We start from the raw sequence: 27993 nt of genomic DNA, 5'->3' as shown, positions 1-27993 counted from the left end.
CAACTCCAAAAAGAGGTTTGGTTTAATTGAAGATATTTAGCGAGAGGTTCTTCAATAAATAATGGGCTAAGATGGGGACAGGGCTGACACCTCAGGACAGGGTGGTAGGAGGACACACAGACCAGTCACAGCTCCCTTGGGATGTGCTCGAGTAGTGGAGTTGGGTTGTGTAAGGGACAGGAGAGAAACTGGGGACACAGACACACATCAGCCCCAGGCAATCAGGAGAGAAGAGCTTCATTCTGGTCCAGAGAAAGCAAGTGCTGAGAAAAAACAGGCTTGGGCTGCTAAAGAAACTCTCAACCAACAGATGTGTTAATTAAAACACATTTTTGCTTATTTTGGATAAGCAAAAATACCCCAAACTGGAAACAACTGAGTGGAAGAGTGTCAGGGACCCTGAGGAGGCACTGGGGCTGGGGGAGGAGCTGCTGCCCAGTGCCACTGGGACTGCTGAACTACTGGGGAGCCAGAGGTGACACGCGGTGGAAGAGGCCCCTGGCACCTTGGGGCTTTCCGTGAGTGCCGTTTGACTCCTCATAAACACCTCTTTACCTTGTCTTTGAGTCCCAGAAGGAGCAGCACCTCTCAGAACAGCCTGGCACCAGTCACAGCAGCTCATCTGCATCCTTTGTCAGTGAACTCCCACCCAGGGGCCGGTCACGGGCAGGGCTTTCTGTGCCCACCCAGGCTGCGGGGTCACCCTGTGCTTGTTGGCTCTTCTAAGGCCCAGCCTGAGCCCCGTGTGACCCCCAGGGCCTGCCCAGCCCCTGCCACAGCTGGCAGTGCCAGCCCATCCAGGCCCTGCTCCGGCATGCATCCCTCTGCTCCGGTCCCAGTTAAAAAATGAAGCTGGAATAAGGAACATGGTGCTGAGCAGGGGAAGAGCTTGGCCAGGGAAGGGGGATTGCCATGGGAATATGGCAGGGCCCCTGGCCTGGCTGCAGCTCCAGGGCCTCCACACTTAGACCAGCCAGAGGCTCCTGGACAGGACAGGACAGCCCAGCACAGCCCAGAGGTGCACAGAGCACAGCCCACAGCACCACACTGAGCAGCTGGGGCACTCCCCTCAGCAAGGGAAAGCTGTGATCTGTGCACACATCCCATCCTCAGGATCCTGCAAAGTTCAGCCTGGTGCCAAGGAAGGGGAGAAGGGCTCTGGACCTGACTGTACACTGCCAGCTCCCCCCCCCGCTACATTCCATCCTGGACAAAGGCAGAAAGATCTATACAGTATAATACATATATATTTCACTATGAAATAGCAATTTCATTCCCTGCCTTCTACTTCCTGAATGCATCCTGAATTATATGCTTCTTTTTACATCACTCCAGAGGGCTGCTGGGGCTGGGTAGTTTCTCATGCGAGGCAGTTGCTCTCCCTGAAGTTACCCACAGGACGCACCAGCAGCTGATGTGGCAGGACCTAAACATAATTCCCATTCCTCCCTTTCCCCTGCCCCAGCTGCCCCCTTCCCCAGCAACAAGGACAGCCTCTGCCCTAGCAGCCAGGGCTCTCCCAGTCCCTTTCAGTGGTTCCTCACTGCAGATCCACGAACCTCCCTCAGCTGCTCTCAGCAGCTGTGGATGGAGCAGGAGCTGCAGCTGAACCCCTGGACACGGCGGGTATGGGGAGGAGCAAACCGGAGCGAGGGAGGTGGCGGGGACAGTGCAACATGCACACGGAGCGGAGCCCGGCCCGCCCAGCCCCGGGGGATCTACCAAAGGTCAGTCCCCGTGGAACAGGGAGCCCCATCCAGGGGCTGGGTCACCGCCCAAGAGCTGTCATCGCTGGAACAGTGCAGAGCCGGGTGTCAGGTGGAAGGAGAAACAATCCTGTGGAAAGAAGAGAGGGTAGATGTTTTAGGGAAACACTTAGGGAAGGTGTGCTGGGAGCCACTGGCCTGGGAACGTCAGACACTGGCAGCACTGGGGCCTCCAGTTACTGTGCTGGGACTCTGAGGGCTCAGGCACTGTGGATCTGCACTCTGCTCCAGCAGCTGGGAGAAGGAAAGGGACAGCAGGTTCCACCCGCTGTTGGGGCTTGGGCTCCAGTAAACAAGGGCAGATTTTATTTCCCTTCAAATGAAACCTGCAGGAGTTCAGCTGCTGGCTGCAGCACAGCCATGCCCAGACACCTTCCACAGCAGCAGAGGAGCTCACTCCAGGGCCTCTCCCAGAAGAGAGATCTGCCCAGTGGCTGTGGCAGGGAAGGGGAGGGAGCTGTCCCCATGTCCCCAGCACCCACCTGCGCTCCCCCATCCGTCACATGGTCCGGCTGTACTCGATGCTGCTCTTGGCAGAAATGCCAGACCAGGGCAGGAGGCTGCACAGGAGGCTCTGGGCTTGTCTGTAAATCCTCTGGGGAATGGAGCACGGGCTCAGGCTGGCTAGTGTGGAGCCAATGTGCTGTAGGTAGTCAGTGGCCACCAGTTAAGGACAGCAATGCTTACACTGTAACTTAGCAAAGAACAAAATCACTCCTGGGCCTGCCCTGCCTGCAGGGACCCCAACACAGTGGAAGATGCTCAGCTCAGTCACATCTACTCCTTCCAATCACTGCCTCCACCTTTCTATCAAAAGTAGGTCTGCTCTGCCCTGTAAAGAAGAGCAATTTGGGAATGGCAGCTCCAGCTGGTGTAGGAAATACTTCCTCTAAGCAGTTCCCTTTGCACTCCACAGAAGATCCTGTGAGGATAGCAATCCATCCCCCTGTCCAGGGAGCTTGGAACTGACCAGCTACACTCAGGAAGGATCAAGTTTCTTCTCCATGATCTGCTGACCTGAAACAAACCCCCTAAGTCAGTGTGGGCAGTGTGGGAGCAGCCTGCTGAGATCCAGGCCAGCCCAGGCTCACAGGAGATCCCAGGTCACAGGAAGCAAAACCAAGTGTTTCTCTGCCCTGTTCATGGCTCAATCTTGCACCCTACAAGCCAAAGCACGCCCAGAACTTTGGCCTAACACCAGCACTCGCTCTCACTGGCATCCACCTTGCTCCAACCATCCTACATCACTTAACTCTAACATCTCCTTCCTTCCAGCTTCAGATTAAATGCACATCTGAGCAGGTTTCAGTTCCCACATCTACCCACTCTGCTGCTGTTAACCCAAAACAGGGCTTGGCAGCCTGCAGGAAAGGATATAAGATTGTCCAGGGTGGGTGCCCGCCGTTGATGTACAGGACGTAGGTGAAGCCATCTTTGAGGACCCCTCGGATGGAGTAGTAATAGGGGAGATAGTGGTGCTGTTTAAAGTCTCTGTTTTCATAGAAGTTTATTGCTGTGTTGTTGGTGGTGAGCACGTGCAGGTAGATGGCTTTGCAGTGGTCCTGGGCAGTGGTGGAGATGTGATCTTTCAGACTCTCAAGCAAGAGGGAACCTGTTGAAGGGAAGGCAGCAGGATCACAGTGTGAGGGTGTGTGGGGCCCTGCTGAGCCCTCCTGCACCAGGGATTGCTGCACACACCTGGACACCCCAAATCCCACCCAGTTCTCACAGGACCTTCTACATGGTTCCTATACGTGGTCTCACCTATGAGCACAGCTTCAAAACCCAGAGATTTTGAAGACACAAACCTCTGACTCAATAACCACAAGGATGAGGCAGAACTTTGACAATACTGCCCACCCAGCAGAGCCACTCCTGCCTTTGGGGAAGATCAGTTTCATTTTCAATGGTATCAGTTTCACCCCATACATGTATTTATTTTAAAACCATTTGATACAGCAGAGTATCAAAACAGGACTTCACAAGGAGGTTATTGTGTCTGCTGAACTTGAATCAAAATCTAAGAACTGTTGGGATTTTAAGATACCTTCTAAGGAGGAGTGGAGACAGCCTCATCCAACCTGGATATGCTGCAGCCAGCAGGAAAAGCCAGAGAAGGATACAGAGGATACTCCAGCCCCACGGGACAAGACCTGGGGTTCATCCACACCACCTCAACATGGCATGAAGGACCCAGCAGAACCTGCAGGGGAACTTCTTCCAGCAGGTGTGGTAACACCAGGCTGAAGAATCAGCCTGACTAACACACAGGCTGCTGCTGTTTCACAATCCCCAGGGCCTGGAGGACTCTCTAGAGGACCCACAGGATTTCAGAGCAGAGGTCAACAGCACTGACTTCACGTTCTCTTGATACTTAGTGAGAATCTATATCAGCCAAGACCAAAAAACCACTGAGACAACAACAGCAGAGCAGTTCAATTTTCTTATGAGATATTCCAGACTTGTACCTCACAGAAATCAATCTGTCCTATGGTTTAAGAACAGCAGAAAACTAGAAAACAAACCCTTTAACAAAAATCAGAGAAAAATCAGAGCTTTAGTGCTCAGAAGCATGGCTGGAGTGAAGAACCTCCTGCATGAAAGGCTACAGCTTCAAATACCACTAGAAAAACTCAAGAGAAATGTCTCAGGAAAAGCAGCAGCAGCTTTTTTTAGGTTGTGTTGCTACAGGTGCAAGCTCTAAGTTTTTGAGACAGGACAGCAACACGCTGTGCAGATGGAATAGATACAGGAAATACTGACTCTGAAAGGAGAAAATTCCAGCAAGGTAAGACTGGGGAAAAAATAGGATTTGGAAATTAGGAGGAGACTGAAAACCACCATAATTTTACAGAAAGATCTCTTTACCAGCCTCTGTGATCATTCTGTGCTACATTATTTTCCAGTTCCCTTTTGTGGTTTTCTCACAGTTTGTTCTATCTGTTGAAGATGAAAGATTAAAAGCAGTTCTGTTTTCTGCCTCAGGGATCAGTCTGCTGATACCCAGAAAGAAAATAATTTCAAACTCTCCTTCTGGGTGAAGTTCTTACACTTTCAGACAACCTCAGCAGCACCAGTGTGAGTTTTTGGTGTGCTCAGCTGGCCCCTGGGAACAAGACTGACAAAGGCCTGTGCTCTTTGGAAATATTTGCACATTGTGTTGTGCCCACACCAGTAAAAACCTCCCAGTGCACCTGCACTGTGCCACCTGCTGGTACCAGTCACAGGTAACCCTTCCCCATTCCCACAGGGATACTGCAGCTCCTTCAGTCAAACCTGGCAAATACAGCAACAGCTGGCACTGAGCAGCAGCTTACCTATTCCATGTTTCCTGAACTCCTTCACCACTCCAAGACTTAGGATGTAAGCAACTTGAGTGTCCACAGGAAAATTGGAAGCTAGGATATCTCCATCCTGCATAGAGATAGGACAGGTTTTTTAATAGGGTACCTGGGGAGGCACAGGAGAAAGCATGAATCCTGTACTGGAACACCTAAAAACAAGGCTGAAGCAGGAAACTTCTCTTAACTGAACAGTCTTAGCTGAAGCTTTTGGGATGGAAGTTAACATATCCAAGCATGGAGTTATTCCCATTTTCACATGGTCCTCCCAGAGGCAAACACAAACCATGCTATTTCCTACCTATGTACATTATTTGTGGGTTTAGGGACAGAACAGGCTTGCTTTCTTTACCAGAAGGATGCAACGTGCCAGTTCTGAAACCACCCAGCAGTGTTTAGATCAACCCAGCAAGTCCTCGTGGCCTACAAGCTGCACCTGGAGATCTCTGCACTGCTGGGGAGGACAAGGAGCACATTCCACAGGCCCAACTGCCCAGAGCAGTGCCTGAATAAGCCCTTGGCTGTCAGCTTGGCTGGAACAAGGGCCTTGTGTAGAAGTTGCTGAAGATGCAGCTTCTGACTTTGATGAGCTTTGAGATGAAGCCAGAGAGCTGAGGTGAAGAGACCCACGTGCTACTCTGCTGGGATTATTGTTTAACCCCATCACTGAGGGCCTTCCAGGAGTCAGGCACTTCCTGCACTGCCCCTGCTTATTTTTGTGCTCTTCTCCCATGCTGTCTTCACTGACCATCTCTTCTATCCCTCTCTGCTGCACTGGACTGTCTGTCCTGGCCTCCAAGCTCTGTTATCTCTGAAGTCCCAGCTCTCTGCAGACAGGTTAGCTCCCCCCAGGGCTCAGGACAGGGACTGTGTAAAGGGAGGAGTTTCTGCAGGAAGCCACCAGAGTGACTCACCCAGTACAGCTAAGGAAGCTCTAGTGAAAAAAAGAGTTTTGTGCTCCCAAACTACACCAGCCATGGGCAGGGATTAGCCAGCAGGATCTGATCCCTCAGCTCTCCATGGGGCCATGCTCCAGCAGGAAGAGCCTCTGTGGCACCACACAGCCCCGCACCCACCCTGCTCCAGCAGCTGGAAATCAGCATGTGCCTCATTCCTTAGGTTAACTCAGAACAAGTGTCTGAATAGGGGAGGGAAAAACCCCACCCCAAACAGGTCCCATCCCCATTCCCCACAGCAGGGGTTGGATTGTGTCCTGCTGAAGCCCAGGGTGGTCACACACCTCTTTGTGCACCTTGGTCCTGCTCTTGATCTCTGCCACAATCATCCCCACGATGGAGCCTCTGTACGTGGCTGCGAGGGAAAAGAACTTCTTGTTGGAAGTGATATCTCGGTACCATGAGTCAGGGTACCTGGGGAGGAACCAGAAACAGGAATGTCAGGGCATGCAAAGCCCATGGGAACAGGCATTAGATGCTCCTCAATTGCAAACACCTGTTGCATCCCATTTAGTGACATGGATTCTTTCATCATGTAATGGCCTCCTGCCTTGCTAAGAGAATCACATTTTCATCTTACAGTCTCTGCCCAGAGCTTTCACATCCATCTTTAGCAAGTTATTTTTAAATGCAAGATCCATCTGCCCTCATCTAAGAGTGTAAGGATCTCATTATTTGATACACATGTAAAAGAAATGCTGCATATCGATAGAAAAAAAAAATCACACCACCACCCTTCAGTTCTCCTCCTCCTTCTGCAGCTACTAAAGGGAAACTACTGTATGTTCATTTATTTCCAAGTGAGAGTTCAGCACATCTTGCCTTTATAAGAAATCTACAAACTCAAAATATTATGAATGCTTTTGCTGATTTGTTACATTTTATTCAATCTTAATTATAATCTGCTAGAATCCTCTATTAACCTTCTCCATGAAGCTAAAGTTAAAAATCCATGAAGTCTACAGCTGTGGTTTCCCTGGATGCTTTAGGCCAGAAATCTGTCAGTGTCCTCCAGAGAAGCTCCTGTTGTTGTGCAGTCATGGGCATTGACCAAATGTGGGTCTGGGAGCTGGCCTGGGCCAGGCTGAGATCAGCTTTATGGAGGAGCAGTGATCCAAGGGAAGCAGTGCTCAGTTCCTGGGGCATCAGAGCAGCCCCTCGGAAACAGCTCCCTCTCAGTTTGGTTTGGCTCTGAGGGGGCTGTCCCAGCCCCAGGACACAACTTCCTTTCACAAGCACAGGGATGCTGTCCTTTTTCCTGGAGGTGTTGCCCTTCCCCACCTCATTCGGTCTTTCTCAAGAAGCTGATCCACCCCTTTAATGGCAAAGCCCATTTTCCTGCCAAAATCTGCATGCAGGAAGTTTCTGATGACTACAGTATGCTGCAGGACAGGCAGCAAAACACCACCACAGTGCACAGAAGATTCCCAACCTGCTGCTGCCCTGGCACCAGCCCTGAGGCTACAGAGAGCTGGAGCAGTACAGGTGTCCCCCATTTGTCCCAGCTGCCCCCCAAAGCAGGCACATACTCGATTGGGAACCAGTCTCCACAGAGCTGTTTCACGGTGTCTATGTCATCGTGGCAGAGCAGGCGCAGGTTCACATCCGTCAGTGCACTCGGGGGCACCTCCTCTGTCATTCACGCCTGCAGGGGAAGGAAGCACCAGAGCAGAGATGGAACACAGGGGCTGATCCAACAGCACCTGGAGGGGCCTCTGATGGATAAAGGAATTTCCCAGGAAAGTGAGTTTTCAGGGGAGATGAAGCAAAACACAGCAACATTGACCTGAGAAGGAACTCACAGCTGTGCTGGCCAACTTGCAGCTGAGCCTGACCATCCCTGCAGCCCCATATCCATCCCCATATCCATCCCCATATCCAGCCCCATATCCAGCCCCATCCCGATCCCTGGGAGCACAGTCTGGTGTCTCTGTGTGCGAGGAGCACGTGGCCACCAGCCCTTCCAAAAAGAGTATTAAATGAGCCAACAGCGTGCCAAGTGTACCTTATGTCGCATGGAGCTTTTCAAATGTCTGTGCAGCACCAACATTTTGTTAAAACAAAACTGAACAAACAGCTTAAAAAGGAAGCACTGCTAGAGGAACGTTTAGAAAGTCCTCTTGCACAACCCTGCTATCTCCAGTGAGTACATATGCAGAGGATTCCAACCCTATAAAATGTTCATTTTGTTTAACTTGTGCTGGTGAAATGAGATCTAGTTTCACTTCCCCTCACTCCTGTGTGCCACAGCTCCTCCCAGCCCAGCTCAGAGCGCTCAGATACAGAAATCCCAGGACACCTTTTCTGCACAGCCCTGCCACGAGCTGCTGAGCACCAACAGAACACTTGCTGCCTTTTTTAACAACACCAGAGGGAAAGAAAAAAGTGATAGCTAAAAGTGGTTGTACAAGCATTTGTAGCGCTGATGGATGCCTGGAGAACCCATTTTAGGCATGACAAAGCCTCACATGAGACAGACAAGGTGAGTGGGGACAGGAGGAGTAGTTTCCTTCATCTCTCTCACTCTGACCCTCCCAGGTAAAAGAACCAGACCAGGATGCAAATTTTAAAAACCAAAGCCACCGCCCTCAACAAAAATAAATTACTTAAAAGTTTCTACTTTCTTTTCCTAATTTTAAGAGTCTCGAGGCTTAGTTTCAAAGTGCCAAGTTTTAAGGGAAAAGTTGCTCAGAGCAATGTTTGTCTATGCCTTACTGGAAAAGGGATGCTCAGCTCTCCAGTGTTCTCGATTTACAGCTCAGAGCTCAAGGAAGAACCAATTTAAACACACTCTCCATTGGACTGCATATGCCATTTGAGCAGCTTCAACACAAATATTGTAACTGGCAAAGTTACAATCGCCAGTTTGGGCAATTTTAGGTTGCCAAATTCACAATTTAGCAATTAATTATAAATTATTAAGTTACTAAACTTACTTGGACAAGCTCTCCAGCACATGGTGGGATTCTCTGGTTGTCCTGTGCAGGGCCAGGAGCTGGACGCAGTGATCCTGATGGGTCCCCTCCCTTCAGCATATTCTATGATTCTACTCTGGCAGTTACAGTCACTCTGTACAGAAATGGATCACTTGTTCCTCTCCAAAGAATTCCTTAAAAAGCACCACAGCTATTTTCCAGCCTATTCTAGGACTGTGGCTGCCTGTTTACTGAGCAGTCCAGGTCCAGGTGCCAGTTTCAAAACAACATAAGCCCCCACAAAACCTGCACTCCTCGCTGCCTTTAAAATTTCTTTTACACTCCCAGAATTGGCTCAAGCCCTCAGAGGCCAGATTTGGAATCTGTGTCCTGTCACAGTGGTGCACACACTCCCCACCCCCAGCCTCTGGTGACCTTTTAAGAAGCCTCAGCTTCACCCCATGGGACCTTGAAGAAAGAAGGACAAACATTTGCTGGCTGAGGCTCATCTGATCCACACCACTGGTTCTGGATGTTGTGGACCCCATTTTCACCCCCCACACCCCTGCTGAACTCTTTGCTGAGCCATTTCAGAGCTGTGACACACCACAGGATCGTTTTTCTTGCAAAGTTTCAGTGCTCCTGTAAGGGAACACCTCTTCTCAGCATTAATAAATCAGAGAGAAATAAAACCACCATGCCAGGGCCATGGCTTTGCTAACGAGTAGAAAAGACAGGGCAGCACAGGACACATTCCTATGAGGATTAGTCCATGTGTATTTAACACCATGTGCTCAAAGAGCTGGGCAAGCATTATGCATTATCCCGGAGCTGAAGCCAGGCTCCATCAAGTAATCCATGACTGTTTTGTTGAACAGGATAATCCCCTCCCCTCAAATTCAGACACCCGTGGCTGGTTGTGTTTACAGGGATTCAATCCAGATGCTCCAGCACATTTAAAGGACATTTGGGACACCCATCTGGCACCGTGTCCTGCCACTGGGGTTCAGGAGAGCAGAGCTCTGCCCCTTCCTCCTGGCCAGGTGTCACTGCTGCTGGAAAAGTGGCTGCTATGAGCAAGAGAGAAGAAATTCCAGGCAAATCAATTCTCTTCATAGCCAGGTGACAGCCTCTGGGTCTTCTGGGATACCTGAAAAAAACCCCCTGGAGCAGGTCCTGGCCCTGAGCACAGCCTGTGGCAATGCTGCCCTTAGCACACCCAAAGTCCTGAACTCAAGTCTCAGCCAACACAGTGACCTAAGTATCACCTTTAGAGTCAACTTAAGAGGACAAAATACATGTTTGAAAGCACAAAATAAAACAAAGAACAGTATCAGTGTAAAACAAAACCCCGTAAGTTAAAAGGGCCTTTAGGGGTTTAGAGGCAGCAACACTGACAACACAAATTGTGACCTTTGAGACCAAATGGTGGCTGCTGTGAAGCCAAGTGCAGGCTCCAGGGGCATGTGGTAAATTCAAGGCTGTCCACAGCCACTTTGGAAAACCAAAGTGAAGTTATTTATTTTAATATCTTTTTCTCAGGTGTCAGCCTTTGGTTCACATGATGGCCAACATCACCCACTGTCCCCTCTTCCTGGGGGCACAGTGACCTCCCCCTTCTGTCCAAACAGGAAGCACTTGTTCAGGAGAATTAGAAAATGAGCCAACATTTCATATTTTTTTTAACATTTCATGCTTACAAAGGGATAGTGCAGATAAACATTTGGAAAAGCTCTGAGGACACCCTCTTACAAAATACTGCAGTCAGGAGCAAGTAGAACTAGAAACTGAGCATTTAATTCCTTTTCTTACCTAAGACTTGCAGATATTAATGCATAACAAATTCATTTCAAAAATACAGGAAAGCATGAAAGTTTTATGCATTTTTACTAGTTTTCTGCCTTGGTCTATTGAAACAAATCTAGCAAAATGTTTTGGCCTCAAGTGAATTGAGTAGCTCTAAGGAACCTGTGAAATTCTTATAACAAATATTTAGCAGTAATGGAAGTTGGATGAAAAGAAATAGTAAATCCATTACTAAATAAGCCAACTTGACATATAATTTTAAATTAAAGTGCATTGTGAGGCCTGAACTTGCTATTTAAAAAATGATGTCATAAATCTTTGGCATCATTCAGCTCTAGCTATAATGAGCTAAAGAACAGCATTTCACAGTTCTGCCTAAAAGGCAGCAGAGCCTCTGGCTCCAGCAGATCCTACTGAGAAGGAGCAGCTCTTGTTTAGAGCCAGGTACAGGAACAGTTTATTTACATGGACCAGGTGCTTCACAGCTAAGACACCTCAGCTCCAGCTTTTCTCAAGAGCAGGATGTTTTCATTCCCTCTTAGAGCTCCTGTATTTAAAAAAAAAAATCATAATAAAATCTTTGTAGCATCACATTTCTAGAGAGAAAGGCAGCCACACAGAACCAGTACTCTGAATCCAGCAGGTTGTTCAAATGAAAGATAAAGCCTGATGTTTTGGCAGACAGCTGCTTAAATGTGTTTGACAATCCCTTCAGCACTTCCATACCTACAAAAACCTGGCCAAGTGGTTCTACAAGTTGAGATTGCACTTGTTTAGCACTGTTAGACATGTTTTAACAATGTTTCTGCCTTGTGCATCCTGCAAAAATGAGCTGGATTTCAGCAGTGTACAAGATGTTAGTTTAATTAATTTTTATTTTGACTTCGGCTTCCAAGCAGATAAACTCATGAAATTCCCAAATAAAAAATTCATCATCTAGCAACAAATATCATTAATTTCTTAGCAGAATAAAAGCCAGGTAATCTTATGACTAAAGTCAAACAAATAGCAACTAGGATTGTTTACAACTCTAATTCCCAGTTAGGGATGTATTGACTTTAAATTTAGTGTTCACACAAAAAACAAAGTGAAGGAATCTTCTTCACTTGCAGAAACAAAGCTAGATCAAAGTTCATCGATACCTTTTACTTTACTTAAAAGCTAATTGAGATCAATTCATCCTACAGAAAGCAGCAGAGCTGCAGGGAAGAATAAAGAGAAGCCCTGGCAGGCTGTGGGAGTTTATAAAGAGGCACCATAATTCAGGCAGTGTTGTCCCTACAGGCACACCCAGGCAGCCCCATGTCCCAGCACCTCCAACATCCAACACTGCAGATCCCCCAAGGCTCAGGATGAAGATTTCCACCTTCAGGGATTCAAAGCATTCACTTTGTGCACACTCCTGGTGGATTATTAAGAATTACCTGCTGTCCTTCCACAGAAGGAAAAGATTAAGGTCCTGCAGATGACTTGGAAGGACACACCAGGAAGGGGCTGTCCCAGAGGAAGGCAGTGACACCAAACAATGCACGGGGAGCCCCGGGGCTGGCCTGTCCTGTCAGCTCCTGCCCAGCACTGCAGGACATGTCACAATGCCTCTGTTTCACTTTACAGACACTCCCTGGGACATCTGCACACAGGGACAGAAATGGATTTCCTTGTGCCTGGTTCCCTCACACCACAGCTCTGCTGCACTGTCACCACCAAATCCTTGTTTGCAACTCCAGTCACCATCTGGATGGTCTTCAGATCCCACTAACACAAGATTTCCAGGAAAGAAAAATTAATAACATTTGGCATCCTCACTCGCTTGTACGTAAATAGGATCAAACAAAGCCCAGAGAGAATCTTAAAGCCACCAAAGTGCAGGATTTTAGCTGTGACTGAGCACCACAGTACCCAAAACAGCCACAAAGTCTGCTGTTATCTTCCAGAGCACGAGCAGCATTTTTCACAGCTCTAAGTCTCTCCACCTTGTGCTGTCTGGCACTGGGGATTTGATTTACATTAAACCATTCAGTCTGAACCAATCTAATTCCACAAAGCAGTACAGATTTCCCTGCTGCATTTCATTTTCAGCTTACCATGTTTTTAGGTTACTGGTCTCACGGGGAATGTTCCACACAGACACCTCTGTCACCAAGCTCCTTTCATTTATTACAATGAAAGTGCAACTGAATTTCAAAACATCATGGATTTATTACTAAGAATCTCAAAGAGGCACTTCCAGGACTTAGGGTAACATTATCCAAGCAACAGGAGCCAAATTTTTAAAGATATTTAAATACTTGGCTTGACAGCTTCACAGTACTACTTCAAGTATGGTGACAGAATAAAAAAACATAGGTTGGAAAGACCCTTTGGGGTTTAACCCGACTTAAATCAGGTTGCTTAGGCCCACATAATGTAAGTGAGGAGCAAAACTCTTCACTGTGCCTGGAATCAGACCAGTCCCTTTGGATCTAAAGGCACAACTGGAAGCTGGGGCATCAAATGTGCTGCCTGCATCACCACTCACAGTGTGCAATGCAAGCACACCTGACAGGGCATTTGTTACACTCTGCTTATCCATTTAATGCTCCTGCTCCTTCTAGGAATGCCACAGGGGTTCATTTGGGACAGGCAGCACACAAACCCCACAGGGTACAGCTCCCCTCGTTCCCACCCTGTTGAGCCTGGAGCTCACAGTCACACACTGAACGCTGATGGTTTCTCCTCCATCCCTGGACACTCAGCACATCCCACAGCAGCACTGCCCAAAACTGCCAGCACCTCATTCCCTACCCTAGCAGAAGCTTGGAATGAGTGAGATTCTTAATGAGAAATCTGGGACAAAATGACTGATTCTGTGCCTTGGTCTGAAAAAAACACAGTACTGTGGGTGGAAGCAGGCTCTGATTATGTGACTTCACAACAGCCCAGAACACCTTTTGATCCATGTTTTTTTTGCCTTTTCTACCAGAATCAAAAGCACTGAGCCTCAAAGCCCCCTCATGGGCCCCAGGTCACTCAGGGGTGTGCACTAGCTCAAGACTTGGAGCTCCTCAGTATTTAAATTCCTTCAATAGCAGCTTTTTTCTGTGCAGAAAACTGCCCCGCCACCCACCTGCCCTGGCACAGCTCCCCAGGAGGAACACACCAGGTTAATCCAGCCCTGCCATGTGGATCCCATCTGACCCCAAAGCACACCCCAAGCACTAATGGGATTCTCTTGGGGACATCACTCTGGAGAAAGGAGTTTGTCAGTGCCTGGACTTTCCTGTCCAGTAAATCCATCCAGGGCAGTGTGCTTGAGCAGCACCCCACAGTGGAGGAGGGCAACACCCAGCCAGCTCAGGGAAGAACATGTTGGAAGGAAAGCTGAATTCACCTCAGCCCCAGGGAGGCTGCAGGGTAACCTAGGGCTGAGGTGAGACACCTGCAGTGGTGAATTGTCAGGTGTCCTGAGCCAATTCATAAAGAATCACATCTCCCTGAGAGAGCCAGACCAACGTGGCAGGAACACACACACAGCTGAGCCCAAAGTATAAAAACTGGACAATTTTACTTTACAAATTTATTTTAAAAAAGTAAATTTTGAAGGAAGCAAAGCAGGTTTCAACCTGTGTACTCCTTCCTGAGCACACAGAGACTAGGAACAGGCACCTGGATTTGGATCCAACCATACACTGCCATCACTGTGTTCAGCTTCTGCTGTGATTCCAGCGTGTTGCTGTATCACCCTGCTCAATCAGACTCCCACCTAACACCAAATAAGTCAATTGGATTTTACACCCTCCTCCTGTGGAACAGCTACACGAGCTTGGCCAGAGCACGTTGAACTCTGACAGCCAGGAAGGCAGCACTGTCACACACAGCCTGGAAAAACCATCCTGGCAATCAGCCCTCCTCCTTAACACTCACCCCAGATGGCTCAGACTATTTTTCCTCAGCTCTAAAATGCTGAAAACACCGTTCTAAGAACAGATTTGTGCCTTGTCTAGAGCTCCACACAATTTTCCACTCTGCCCTCATCGAGGTGTGCAGACCACAGAACTGAAAGCTCCAAGCCAAACACCCAGAATCACTGTCATCAACACTTTGGCTTCCTGCCATGAAGGACCAGGATTTGAAACAGTCCCCGAAAGGATATTAAAAAGTGAGAAGGCAAAATGTAGTTTTACCTGTGTAGCAAGCAGTGGTTATTTATTAGAAATAAAGAACACTTACTGTTAGTGAAAATCCTGATCTTCTGCACACTCGCAGCTGGACTGGTCAGACTTCCAGCAGCAGGAAACATTAATGTTCTGCATGTGGGTCACTTTCTGGGCTGTTCTTTCACATTACAGCTCTGGAAACATTTCTGGAGCCATGGATTTCACAGCAGCCAGTCCCCAAATGAAGTGTGTCTAAAGCACACTGCACAAGGCCTGGCTTCCTGCTGCCCCAGATACAGCAATTCCTCTGGGAATGGCAAACAAGAATCTCTAAGAGGGTTTTGCTGTTAAATCTTTTCTTGTTAAGACAAGGAAGGGAAAATCTGCTTTGTGACAGTGGCACTGTGGGGAGTTCAAACCCAAGGGTCACAAAAGAGACGCACTGGCAACAAGCTCCTAGCTGGAGGGGAGATTTAATCACAGCAAGTTTCCAATAGGCACCTCGTCCTCCAGAAAACAAATTTAAAAATCCCAAAAAAATCCATTGTACTTGCAGGCCCGCTGCCCTTTCTGAAGTAGAATAAACAGCAACACAGAAAATGTGTGTAGTGGCTGAAAAAACAGCCAGAAATGCAGGCTACAAACCCCTGGGGAGGGGAATTTGAGGTTGCCTCCATTTCCTACACACTGTCCTCATTATGGAGCAGAATCAACAAAACCTACACCCTCACAGGAGACACCAACACAACTGTCCAGAGGTTACTGCAAACAAGAGGCTTTCAAATAAAATACATTTTGAAAAAGCCTGAAAAGAACATTCCTTCCTCAGTTGCCAGACAAGTGCACTGAACTCAACATGTCTCCAAGATCCTGGCTTTAAAATTTGAGCCAAAATGGCTTCACTTCCTTTCCTTTCTCTTCTTCAGCAGCTTTCCAAGTATGAGAAACTCAGGTTCAACTCAAAAACCCCACTGCTGCTGTTTTAAACTAATAACATTTAAAAGGGATCCTGGTATAGGTGTCTGCTCTGACAGCCACAGCAATAAACTGAGAAACAGAAATGTAAAACTTAATTAAAAGCCAATGTTGAAAAAGTGAGCAGCTCCTGTTCCTACCTCTCTGCAGAGAGGAAAGTGGATGGGGGGAGGCAGAGTGAAACATGAAGCTCAAAGTCTTTTTGCAAGTCTCTGCATTGAAGGCAGCAGACAGGCTGTGACAGGTTGAAAACCAGGGAGGAGGGAGTGATCCCACTGAGAATGGCTTTGGACAGCACTTGGCCTCCCAGTTTGTAGACAAGGGGCAGATCTAGGCAGATCTTTTTCTGCTGTCACTCTGGACAGCAATTTGCTCTTTAAAAGCACCTGAACAGGTCAGAGAAGGGAATCCCTGCCCAGGAGCCCAGCAGGAAGCAGAGCTGCAGGATTTCTGAGTCAGCCCTGCCAGGAAGTCCCTGAGTGTGCACCTGCCATTCCTCAGGTATTCCCAGCAGAGCACCTGGGGCAGCCCTGCAGGCACAGCTCCACCTCTCACCCCAGGAATTGCACTGGGAGTGCCCGGGGTGGGGAACAGAGAGGTGGGAAAGAGGCAGGAAATGACAGAATGGCTTTTGGGGTGGCAGGACCAGCTCAAATCGGCTGACAGGCTCTGAGCCCAGCACTGACTCACAGACCACACTGGCCCTACCCCTGTTCTCAGAACACCCCCCAAAAAACCCTCCACCAGGAGAAAAACCCCAGCCCCATATGCAAATAAAGATCATCTTACTGGGAAAGAAATAACACCAGACATGAGAGAAGCACCAGACTTTGTCAATAAAAATAAATGCACGGGCTCTGTCTTAAAGGCTCTTTGGCTACAGAGCATTTTCTGAATTCCACTGGCAGTTCCCACAATGTTTCATCACATCCAACTCCAGTCTGGACAGCAGGAGTCAGGATGATTGACACTGGTTCGGGAAAAGAAGTGGAAATTAAGAATGCCACAGGTTTTAAGAGGCATTCACAGGACAGGCACTTCCCAACGAGTCAGACATGAAAGGCCAATTTGCCTTAAGCACCTCAAACAATCTGCTGAGACAAACAGCAGCAGCTTCAAAGAGCAAATATTGTCTCAGCACCACTAACAAATGTTTCTTTTTTTGCCACCAGGTGTGGAAACACTAATTAGGGCAGTTTACCAGATGTAACAGAACTTCTTTTTAAGCTGCCAGAGAAAACCTTCTGCTTTAAAAGCCTGGTCCCCGTCACTGCCTCTGAGGGGGGGCAAGGCTGCTCAGGTTTATCTCTGGAAATGAGCTCACACATTAATTATCACACACTGGGACAGACCCAGCAGTTGGGGTTTTGGGGTTATTTTTGTTTTGATTTCTTTTTCACCTCACTTGTGAGACACTGCTAGAGTTTATGCCAACAGACATCTGGACAATCTGAAAACACACCATGCTCTACTGCTCCCAAAATGCTCCCACAAGTGTCCCCCATAAAGACTTTTGAGGATACTAACCTGGACTAAGGAGAGTCTGTGGCAGATTAAAATAAATTAATTACAAGAATTAATTAGATTAAAATAATTTAGGATGAATCCAGAGTGAAAAGAGAGTCCATTCAGCAGGTGCATAACAACTAGATGGAAGAAGAGGAAGAGAAATGCAAAAGTGGCTGATGATCCTTTGGGACAGGGCACAGATCTCCAGGATGGTAAAATCTAAAGCAGCTGCAGAAAGCTCCCAAAATGCCAAAAGCCAAGTAAAACTACAAGCTGGTAGGTAAAAAAAGGGAATGGAGCTGGAAGGAATGCAAAATTTGTGTTGAGCACTGCAAGGGGAAAAGGCACCCAGGCTCAGTGAGAACATCGGTGACCCAGCAGCAAAGGAGGACACTGGAATTGTCAGAGAGGGGCAAGATCAATTCAGGGAGTCTGGTCTGAGACAGGTACGGACATTCAATGTGTCTGTGAATCTAACACCAGAGGGGAAGGAAGCGTGGCCAAGGCTCAGGAGCTCAGCGAGATCACCCACAACGGGCTGGGAGCTGCTCTGGCACAACAAAATCGGGATAAACCAGCAGGGACGGAGCAGGTCGAGCTCAAACTCAACACGGAATTAAACACTGAGACAGCTCGCAGCGGGACACGGAAATAATCTGATGCCGGTAACCACGAGTGGATTGTCCGCGACACCTTTTAGCTCCTGGGTGGCCTCAACACACCCCTCCAAAACAGCCAGCCGGCAACAAAGAAAGGCAAGCAAAGGCGAGCAAAGGCGGGCAAAGGCGGGCAAAGGAGAGCAAAGGCGGGCAAAGGCGGGCAGCTCCGCTCTGCCCGCGGGAACGCCGATCCGGCCGGACGCGACATTCCCGGCCTCCCGCGGAAATCCGGCCGCGCAGGAGGAGGAGATGGAGCCAGACACAGGCACGGCAATGGCACCGAACGCTCCGTTACCGGGAGTGACGGGAGCGCACCCCCCGGGCCCACCGTGACCTACGGCCGGGGGGGCCGCGGTTACCATGGCGACCGCGCCGAGCCTGGGCCCGTCCCGGGCCACATCGCCATGACAACACCAGCGCCCTTCCCCACCGCGGAGACCCTCCCAGACGCTTGCCCGCTCACCTGGGGGGGGCGGCGGACGCGCCCTCAGCACATCCCGGGCGGCGGAACCGGACGGGGAGCGCCGGGCACGGGCGGCGGCGGCGCTTCCGCAACCGGGAACCGCGCAGCAACGCGCCGCCCCATTGGCTGCCGCCGGGCACGTGACCGCCAGCGCCGCGCACGCGCACAGAGGCGCGCCCGTCCCCTGAGGCCACGTGGGCGGCGCCGAGCGCGGAACGCGGGCGGTAATTAAGGGAGAGGTAATCAAGGGAGGGGTAATTAAAGGAGCGTCCTTGAGCGCAGGCGCTTGGGAAGCAGGAGGTGGGGCTGGTCACGCCCCTGGGTCAACTGGCCGGAAGTTTCCGTCAATCCTTCAAAGGGACAGGAGGCAGAACTGTCGTACAGTGTAAGGGCTTGATGCCGTTCATGGTTCTAATCCCGAAATTAGAAGTTCTTAAGGGGTTTTCCTTGTTATTGAAGCTCTAAAAAGTGAGATGAGGCAGGATATTTCAGTCGGAAAACACCTACAACGATTGCCTAGTCCAACTGCCTGACCAAAAGTTAAAGATCCTATTTTTATTATAGGTTCAGCTGACCTGCAGGTTGGACTAGGTGATCCCCAGGGGTCCCTCCCAACCCCAACTACTCCGCGATTATTATTAACCTTCCACTTCTATTGGGAAGGATGGATAAATATAATTGCCTGGCAAAAGATTTGCAATAGTACATCCAGGATGAAAACAATCCCCCCCTATTGGCTGGACAATACCCTTACCTACAGATAGGTCCAAAAGTCAAATGGACTGTTCCATCTCAACCCCCAAAATGTATGATTCATCCCACACCTGTAACCCTCCCCTGAAGCATCAAGAGTTTGTGACACCATTGGCCCAAGTCTTGTTCCAGCCCATCTTGAAGCCCCTTGATAAGGAGTCTCTGAGGGGCCAGATGCTCTCCTGGAACTTCCACCCTCTCCTAGAGCATCCTCTCTACCCCTTGTCTCTCCCCATCCCCTCAGGCCTTGCCCCGTGCTGCGTCTGGCAGCTCCAAGCAAGACCTTTCACCATCCCTAATAAACCTGATATTCTAAGAGCAGCCTTCAGAGATCTCTCGTCTCCATTCATCAAAACCGTCCTGGAGAACAGCATTCCCTACCCACTCCCACAGTCTCCTTGCCAGCTGTTCCATTCAAATCAGATTTTCCCACCTTCCAGCTAATTTGCCCATTTTCCTGCTTTTTCATCCTGCAGAGGGGGCTCAGAGAGGCACAGCAGGACCACAGAAGGGCTGGACACCACCTTTGGCAAGCTCTGCTGTCCTTCCCAGGATGATTCCACACATTCCCCTGCTGCACTCAGAGCTGGCCAGCACAGCACTGCCAGCCTTTGGCCAGTTTTGCAGCCAGCATTAACAAAACACCTCAGATCTCAGCCCAAATTCTCAGGAAGCACTGAGTGAGGTGTGTACTGGGCATTTCCTCAGCAGGGAGGTCGATGGGTCACTGCAGCCACAGATGGGTTTTGTCCCCAGCCCAGCACAGGCCTGACAAGCTGGACCTTCTAATCACTGGAAAGAGAAGAATCCAATTGTTTGAAATTGTTCTAATTCTTCTAGTTGTTCGAAGAAGTAAGCAGCAGATGTCTTTTATGCTTAAATTGTTTCCTTTAATAGGAAGTGCTGCTTTACTCTACCTTGTGCTTCAGAAACAAACGTTTGCCTTCCAAAAATATACAGTGTACACATACTCTGTAGCTATAGATACAAACATTTACAAAGAAACAAGCAGGCTGGAGTGGAATAGCTTGGAAAAAAAATCACACGAGGCCTTCCCTTCTGCCCCTCCCACAGCCAGAGCAGCCGGGCTCACCCTGCTGTAAACAGCTCGGGGCTGCTGCAAAACACCATTGAGGTACATCCAACAAACTTCCACACACTGCAGAGGTTTGGAATTGATGTTGCCTGTTGCCATCCCATCCTTTTGTCCCTGGGATCTGCCTCAGTATCTGCATCCCGCACCCAGCCCCAGCGCTGCCCCAGGGCGCGGGCGGAGCCCAGCCAAGCTCCAAAGAGGAAAACGCGGTTCCCAGGCATTTGCTTTTTGCCTCGGAGGCTTCCCGGGACTCGGGGAAGCCGGGCCGGCCGCGGGCTAGCGGATGGGGCGGTAGGGGAAGGTCATTCCCGGGATGAAGGTCTGCACGGAGTGCGCGGAGTGCGCGGGGTGCGCGGGCAGCGCGGGGTACCCCAGGGGAGGGGTGTGGATGTGCGGGTAGAACCCCGGGGGCAGAGCCCCGTGGGTCGGCTGCTGAACTGGGCCTGAAATCACCAGCTGGAGCAGGCTGTGGAAAGAAATTCAGACAGGAGATTATTAGAGGAGCTTTTGTCGTGGTTCTAAGGACAATTCACATCCAACTCACAGCGCTGCTGAGAGCCAGGAGAACAGTGACACAGTTCTGTTCTTTACAGCTTCCAGGAGACTTTTTTTTCCTTTTCCCCCATTTTTTTTAAAGCCCTGCTCTTTTTGCAAAAGGCAAGAAGCAATTGAACTTAGAGGCAGGTAAAATCAGTGGGGAATTAGAGAAGGGACAATTCAGGGGCAGGTTTCTGGCTGGATTTCCATTTCCCTTTCCTGTGCCTTTGTTCTAACACAGACTGGAAAAGATCACCCACGGGTGGGAGCACTGAAGCCCCTTTCTGTCAGGAGTCCAGGGAAGAAGTCAGCACTGTGTCACCTTCTTCCTCATGCTAAAGTGCATGTGAATAAAGGCCAAATTCCACAAAGACAAGCTTTTAGAGGAGAATTTGTCTCAGCAGCCCTTGAGTGTCTTGGAACATGCATCAAAGCCAACATAGCTGCAAAAAGTCTCTTACTTGTTATGTGGTAGCCTGGAGCATACAGTCCTCAAGTCATCTGAAAGAGGACACAAGATTAATAATAAGGATAAAGCAGAAATCAGAGTGGTTTTCCTCTCTGCTGTCTTTCCTAAGAAGGTCAGATTACTGAATAACCATTAATTTTACTGAATAATTACTGATTACTAAATCTGTCAATCATCTGTCATCACCATCAGTCAGCAAGAGATCCAGAACCTCTCTCAGGCCCAAAACCTTCAGGAGATAAAATGTTTCTCCATTTCACCAACTTTCCCCACCAGCCCCTTTATTGTTATATATGTTTGACATTTAAGACAGATAAGCCTTAGGATGGATTTTGCAGTACCAACACATCAACAAGAAGTAACTGAGACATAGGAAGTACAAGGTGTGACTCTGCCCCGTATCTGTTTTTTATTGGTTTTCGGTTTTTTAACCACTGCTTCTGTAAAGAATGGGTTGGGGTTTTCTTGCTGGTATCTATCAACTAGAAATTGCACCTTTTTACCACCTCCAAACTTCTGCTAAAGCAGAATAGCTAGAACCAAGGAATTTAACAACATATCCCTTTGATAAAGTGTTTTCAGGAATGGCTTGAGAACAAACTCCTGCCTTTGTAGACAAACACAACCTCAAAACACTGAAATATCTGGTATTTCAGCAGCCCTTTACACTGAATTACCTTCCACAGAAAGAGCAACTGCTCAGAATGTTCCAGCTAAGACCAAATACAGCTGAAATCAGCCCTCAGATCAAAAACCTCTGATTTCTGTTTGTTCTTATAACACTAAGAGTTACTTTATAAAAGATGAGGAAGAAGAACAGTGAAATTTGACCAGCAGCACTGGTTCAGCCAGGACAAAAGCATCAGATCCCTGCTTATGCAGAGGCCACTCTCTGCAGCTGTGGTCTGCACTTAATGTCCCAGCTGTTGGAGAGCTTCAAGCCCTCTAGTGTAACCTAAAATTGTCTGTTTCCAAGAGAATATCACAGGAAAAGAGTCTGTGTGACTGACCCTGCCCTCTGTTGGGTCACTTCCCTTTTATCTCTCTGCATGTCTTTTGGAAAGAACTGGCTTTGGAGACAGGAAAGCCAAACAAAAGCCACGTTAGCAGCCCTTTTTTACTGAGTTTAACTGAATTTGGACAGCCTGTAATGGGGTCTCATTATAGGCGAGCTGAAGTCCCAGAAGTTTCAGTTGAAGAGGTATTATTTGCTTTTCAAATTCTTTGTCTAGCACACCCACCCAGGGGTTTATGTGCTTCATGGCCTCTCCTCCAACAAGCAAACTCAGAGAACTTAAACTGAAGCAAAATCAAGCAGTGCTTTTTAAATAGCTACAGGCAATTCTGAGGGGAACAGTGTCCCCATGGCAGACACCCAGATACAGCCCCTGGTGCACAGTGCAGGGCTGTGGATCAGTCCCCAGCTCTGCAAAGCCGTGCCTGACTCACCCACAGCAGTGATATCTCCTTTCTTACTCTCCATCCAGCTATTTCTCCTGAACTATTTTGTCCACTATCCCTTTCTAACAGGGGCAAATTATTAATTATGCTGTAAACACCTTGATCTTTACATCCCTCACCCCAAAACTGCCTCTTACAAGTTCACCCTGGAAGAGAAGAATCCCATGCCAGCTCTCTGCTAGCCCCACAGACAACTCACCTCTGGTGCACAGGAGAGCTCCTGATGCCATGGCCACTTGCAAAGCCTGAGCCAGCCTGTCCAGAGCAAGTTCAATCTCTTTGGATGCATTGAGAGGATTGAGTTCATCAGACAGTCTGTTAATGTCCTCCACCAGAGGAACCACGTGGTCAAAGGGTACCAGCCCCAGGCGCCCATAAAGGTTTTTCTCTGTTAAATGCCCCTGGAGCATCATGAGGACCTGCAGGACACTCAGATGCAGCTTGGAATACAGCTGGTGGCAATCCCTGTCTTCTCCTGAAGCCGAGTCCTTGGCAATTTTGTTGGGAGCGTGTCCATTGGAGAGTGAGGCTTTCTTCTTCCTTTTGTAGGCCAGGGGAGCCTTGACGCACCAGCGGATGAGCCCGGTCAGCGGGGTGAGCTCCAGGAAGCCGATGGGCAGGTTGGCCGCTATGGGAGTGTTCAGGAAGGTGATGAGGATCAAGCGAGGGTCCTCAAAGATCCAGGAGACAATCAGCTCCAGCAGATCCGAGGGAGGGATGAGGTCATCTGGAGATAGGAGAGTTAATGCTGGGTACGCTGAGCCTTGCACTGAAGCACAGGACTTTCATTTAGGCTCTAATGAGTCTCTCACACACACCCATCCTACGCTGTCCCAATTACAATTTCTGAACCTCCCCAGTTCTGCTGGTTTTCCCAAGACACCAAAGGTAGTTTGTTCCAGGGAAGACACAACCATGTTCCTGTCACCTTCCCCACCTATTCCAAAGACATCACCAAACACTGATATTTATCTCCTTTCCCAGCAAAGACTCTCTTGTCATTTTCTTCTCTGCAACCCATCATCTGCTCAATTTTTCCCTAATTTAAGTCTCCATTTATCCCTTGCCACAGGAAGTACAATGGGCAAAGGAAATAGGAAAAGCTTGTTGGGTGAAGAGAAGGAAGTGCCAAAAACTTAACGAATTTCTTTTAATACTTACTTACCTAAACAAACATGTATTGTGGAAAAACACAATGCAACGACACAATTACATGACATATAAGGGATTATAAGATCATGTAAAGCTTCAGGTGAGAAGTGAAAGATGGTCATGAACTTGACTACAAACAAGAGAAACCCTGACACATCATCCTCTCACAGGGGGGAATGCTGCATTGGAAGAGCAAGCTCCCTATTCTTGTGTCACCAAAAACATCTCAAATAAAATAAGGAATTAAAAATTACTTCCTATGACTCAAGTTATTTCCTTTCTGACATGTCTTTCTGACATGATGATGGGATATAAAGTATACTCTGAGCTCTACTTTATAAAAATAACATAAAAGCTAAGCCTGAACCTCTCTTTCATTCTCAGTAATGCCAAGCTGCTTATCTGGAGAAGAGTGCAAAGCATATTATTGCTATTATAGCAAATATTGCTATTCCTTTATCAATAATAGCATTTGCTTTTCTGGACTATGGGTGGTGGTGGTATTTGGTGTATGGCTGTTCTCTGCTCTACCATGAGCTTTCTGTGACTGAGTAGAGCTAAATCAGTCTTACTTTAGACACCTACACGTGTCTGAGCAACAACCTGAGACAGGCTGTACCACTGTCAGGTCACACACACAGTTAAAGAATGCACTGGAATTATGTTGATTGTCTTTCTCATCACTGCTCCAGTCTGCCAACATTCAGAACTTGTTTCTCCCCTTTTTGGAAGGGATTAGACTGACAGGCAGCCTTGAGTCCCTCTCAGGGCTGACTGAGCCCAGACAGATCAACTTTCAGTCCCAGAGCTGCTCAGTCAACAAGGTCCCATGTCCTTTGCCCTCTGTGGAGGACAATGGGACAATGCCCCTTGTGTCAGATGATCCTGGCTGCTTCTCCAGCAAAGTCTCTCCCTTGTTTCCCAGAGAGGCTGTGGACTCCAAATCCCTGCAAGTGCCCAAGGCCAGGTTGGACAGGAGCAGCCTGGTCTAGTGGAAGGTGACCCTGCCCATGGCAGGAGTAGACCAAGATGAGATTTAAGGTCCCTTCCAACCCAAACCAGGCTGGAGTTCAAAGTCAGACACAGAGTGGTTATTTTTATTCTCACCCCAGTGCCAGATGAAGCAACAGGCACACCCCTGAGCTTCCTCTGGCAATAATTACATGGTAACATCTCTTTAGGATTCGAGCAGCTGCATCTCTTGCAACAGTTAATTCATGGTGCATCACACTGCACCTCTCACTTGAAAAGATACACTTTTACCTGAAGAGAGGTCGTAGAGAGCTGTGACTGATGTGATGAACTGGCAGCAGAAGCGAGGGCTGGCAGTGAAGATCTGCTTCAGGGTCTGGATGGAGCCTGGCACCAGGTTGCAGTAGTCATCGACCAGGGCTCGGGCCAGCCTCACACAGAACACAGCTGGGGTCCGCTGCAGGGACAGCACACGGGGACACAGATCACACCCTGGCACAGGCTGCTCCAACAGCTGTGTCCCCACCTTCCCCACGTGGCACTGCGCTGCTGTGGTTGCTCTCTCTCAGCACATCAAACACCCACTCTCACAGAAATAAAACCATTGTACTGCAATATCAAAATAGATTGTGATATCTTGAGTTTACTGGCTTAAAATTGAAACCTTTTAGATCAATATTTTGACTTGGAGATTTATTTTTTTTTAATACTTCAGCAATATTTCTTCCCTGTGAGGGCGGTGAGGCCCTGGCACAAGTTGCCCAGGGAAGCTGTGGCCTCTCCAACCCAGCCTGGAAGTGTTCAAGGCCACACTGGACAGGGCTTGGAGCAACCTGGGATAGTGGAAAGTGTCCCTGCAGGGGGTAGAATGGGATGAGCTTTAAGGTCCCTTCCATCACAAACCATTCTGTAGTTTCAATTGGTTCAGTCCCAGAGCATTTGGTTCAGTTGCCATGCCTGATATTTTTAATGTGGAAAATAATCTGTGCAATCCTCACATCACTTAAAAGCTGCCATCTGAAATAAAAATACACCTTCTCCTGCTATCCAGGCTGTATCCCATCCTGCCCTCCCAAAGGCTCACTGACAGTAAAAAGCCCACCCAAACAATTTTTTTTCTTCCATTGCAGCACATGAATGGATTGGCAAAGCTCTCCTTGATGCCAGAGCACAGGAATGGGCATGAGCACAGACACGGGGGCAGCTGAAACTGCCAGGGAGGAGCAGCTGACTGTGACCAGCTGTGCCCCAGCTCACTGTGCCCACCCTGGAGCACGCCCTGACCCCCTCTCCAAGGCATTCCTGCCTGCTCAGGAGCTGTACCTGCAGCCAGAAGGCAGCACACTCCAGCACAGGAACCCTGCAGATAGCCACTGCCATGGACACCAGCTTCCCCAGCAAAGCCATCCTGCTGTCATCTGCTTTGTTTCCCTGGGGGCTGAAGAGAGATGAAAAGATGACCTGCCGGACTGAATCCTTGGTCTGCTCTTGGAAATAATTGCACATGATCTCAAGGAGCTGAAGTTCCTGGAGTGGGGTCAGCCTCTGAAAGAAAAGAAAAGCAAAGCTGTAACATACACTGAGCCTCTTGAAGGACACAAACCAAGTGAAAAGACAGGAACAGTAAAGGCTGAGAGTTTCCCTTTGGGCTGAGGGACTCAATCTTTATGCACAGCACACACATCCAAGCTTCTTGAACCACCAGTGTATTTATCTGGTGACACTGAAGAGCTCCAGGTTTCATCTGAACACCTGGATATCCAAAGCTGGTGCTTGCTGCACCTGCAAGTGCTGCCCACCAAGTGAGACATTGCTGGGGGGGAAATATTTTCTCCCTCTGCAGATAACAGCACTGAGGCACTGCTGGGGGCAGAGGTGGACTCGGCAGTACTGAGGGCCACCTACCCCAGCAGCTGTGGCTTCTCAGTGCTCATCTCTGAGCCCTCCATCCCAAAAACCCTGCCAGGCCCAGCTGCAGCACTCAGGGGCTGCAGGCAGTCCCCAGAGCCCCCACCACAGCTCCTCGGGGCCCGGAATCCTGCCCAAGCCATCCCTCCCTGCCAAAAAACCTCAGTCACCAGCACCCCAGGGACCCCCGTGCTGGCGTCCTGGGGCCTCAGCCTCCAGCAGCAAAGCCTCAGGGACCCAATCCTGCCCATCCAAGCCCTCAGCCTCCAGCAGCAGAGGCTCAGAGACCCAATCCTGCCCATCCAAGCCCTCAGCCTCCAGCAGCAGCCCGCGCTGGAGGGAGCCTGTCCCGTTCTGAGGCCTCAGGTTCCAGCAGGGATCCTGTCCTGACTCCTGCGGCCTGCCTTCCATCCCCGCTCGCCAGGGCCGTGTCCCCGCGGCTGCCGGGCCCGTGCCGCCCCTCCCGGGCTGTCCGTGCCGCACCTTGGGCGGCGCGCCGCGCTCCTTGGGGACCTGGAAGAGGAACTCCTCGAGCAGGTCGGTGGGGCCCTTGTCCACGAGCGGCAGCGGCGAGTTCTGCAGCTGGCTGCTGAAGTAGATGTCGAGGTGGTAGAGCACCTCCTTGGCGGCGCTGAGCGCGTCCCGCCGCAGCAGCGAGTGCCGGATGTCGCTCATGGCCCCGCTCCGCTCCCGGTCCCGCTCCCGGTCCCGCTCCCGGTCCCGCTCCCGGTCCCGCTCCCGGTCCCGCTCCCGGTCCCGCTCCCGGTCCTGGCCCCGCTCGCCGCGGCCTCCCCTCAGCGGAGCGGCCGTACGGCGGCCCGCCCGGGACAAACGCGGCCGCGCGGTGCCGCCGCCGGCAGCGCCCCCTGGCGGGCCCGCCCGTGAGGTAACGGGGACACCGGGCATGGGGACAGCTCGCCCCGGGACTGAGCGGCGGTGCCAGCCCGGCAGGAGCCTCACCCTGAGGGACACTCGGCCCTGGACATGGGGACAGCTCTCAGGGCCCTGGACATGGGGACAGCTCGCCCCGGGACTGCCTGTCTGGAGCCTCGCCCTGAGGGACTCTCGGCCCTGAGGGACTCTCGGCCCTGAGGGACGCTCGGCCCTGAGGGACGCTCG

At 49.7% G+C, this 27993-nt stretch overlaps 2 protein-coding genes across 3 annotated transcripts; both read right to left on the bottom strand.

Moving 5' to 3' along the window:
- Window positions 1-4: 4 nt before the first annotated feature.
- Window positions 5-18684, bottom strand: NAA60 (N-alpha-acetyltransferase 60, NatF catalytic subunit). Of its 2 annotated transcripts, XM_002195647.7 has the most exons (7): window positions 18527-18684; window positions 7593-7708; window positions 6348-6477; window positions 5084-5180; window positions 3144-3378; window positions 2249-2422; window positions 5-1836 (listed from the first exon to the last, which is right to left on the bottom strand). In XM_002195647.7, exons 2-6 carry the CDS (start codon window positions 7700-7702, stop codon window positions 2266-2268), a joined length of 729 nt encoding a protein of 242 aa, XP_002195683.1. In that variant the 5' UTR covers window positions 7703-7708; window positions 18527-18684; the 3' UTR covers window positions 5-1836; window positions 2249-2265. The 2 variants fall into 2 exon arrangements, with proteins under 2 accessions (XP_002195683.1, XP_072791616.1); XM_072935515.1 differs by lacking the exon at window positions 18527-18684 and having other exon boundaries at window positions 7593-7727.
- A 1463-nt stretch (window positions 18685-20147) lies between these two features.
- On the bottom strand, window positions 20148-27684 carry INTS15 (integrator complex subunit 15). The gene is made up of 6 exons (XM_012576892.5): window positions 27358-27684; window positions 26290-26511; window positions 25258-25423; window positions 23042-23569; window positions 21374-21413; window positions 20148-20841 (listed from the first exon to the last, which is right to left on the bottom strand). The coding sequence occupies exons 1-6, from the start codon at window positions 27547-27549 to the stop codon at window positions 20652-20654; spliced, it is 1338 nt and encodes a 445-aa protein (XP_012432346.2). The 5' UTR covers window positions 27550-27684; the 3' UTR covers window positions 20148-20651.
- Window positions 27685-27993: the final 309 nt, after the last annotated feature.

Source organism: Taeniopygia guttata, chromosome 14, assembly GCF_048771995.1.
Source record: "Taeniopygia guttata chromosome 14, bTaeGut7.mat, whole genome shotgun sequence".
Lineage (NCBI taxonomy): Eukaryota > Metazoa > Chordata > Aves > Passeriformes > Estrildidae > Taeniopygia > Taeniopygia guttata.
The sequence above is the reverse complement of the archived record's forward strand: the minus strand, read 5'-3'. Positions and strand labels throughout refer to the sequence as shown.

Excerpts from the sequence above, each read along its gene's own strand:
- INTS15 (XM_012576892.5), bottom strand. The coding sequence starts at position 27,549 with ATGAGCGACATCCGGCACTCGCTGCTGCGGCGGGACGCGCTCAGCGCC. Across the intron at positions 25,424-26,289 it reads GTGCTGCCTTCTGGCTGCAG|CGGACCCCAGCTGTGTTCTG; the intron begins GTACAGCTCCTG and ends CTGTCCCTGCAG. Across the intron at positions 20,842-21,373 it reads TCCAGGCTACCACATAACAA|CCTGCTCCAGCTGGTGATTT; the intron begins GTAAGAGACTTT and ends TTCTTTCCACAG.
- NAA60 (XM_002195647.7), bottom strand. The coding sequence starts at position 7,702 with ATGACAGAGGAGGTGCCCCCGAGTGCACTGACGGATGTGAACCTGCGC. Across the intron at positions 6,478-7,592 it reads GGAGACTGGTTCCCAATCGA|GTACCCTGACTCATGGTACC; the intron begins GTATGTGCCTGC and ends GTTCCTCCCCAG. Across the intron at positions 5,181-6,347 it reads GGACCAAGGTGCACAAAGAG|GATGGAGATATCCTAGCTTC; the intron begins GTGTGTGACCAC and ends ATCTCTATGCAG.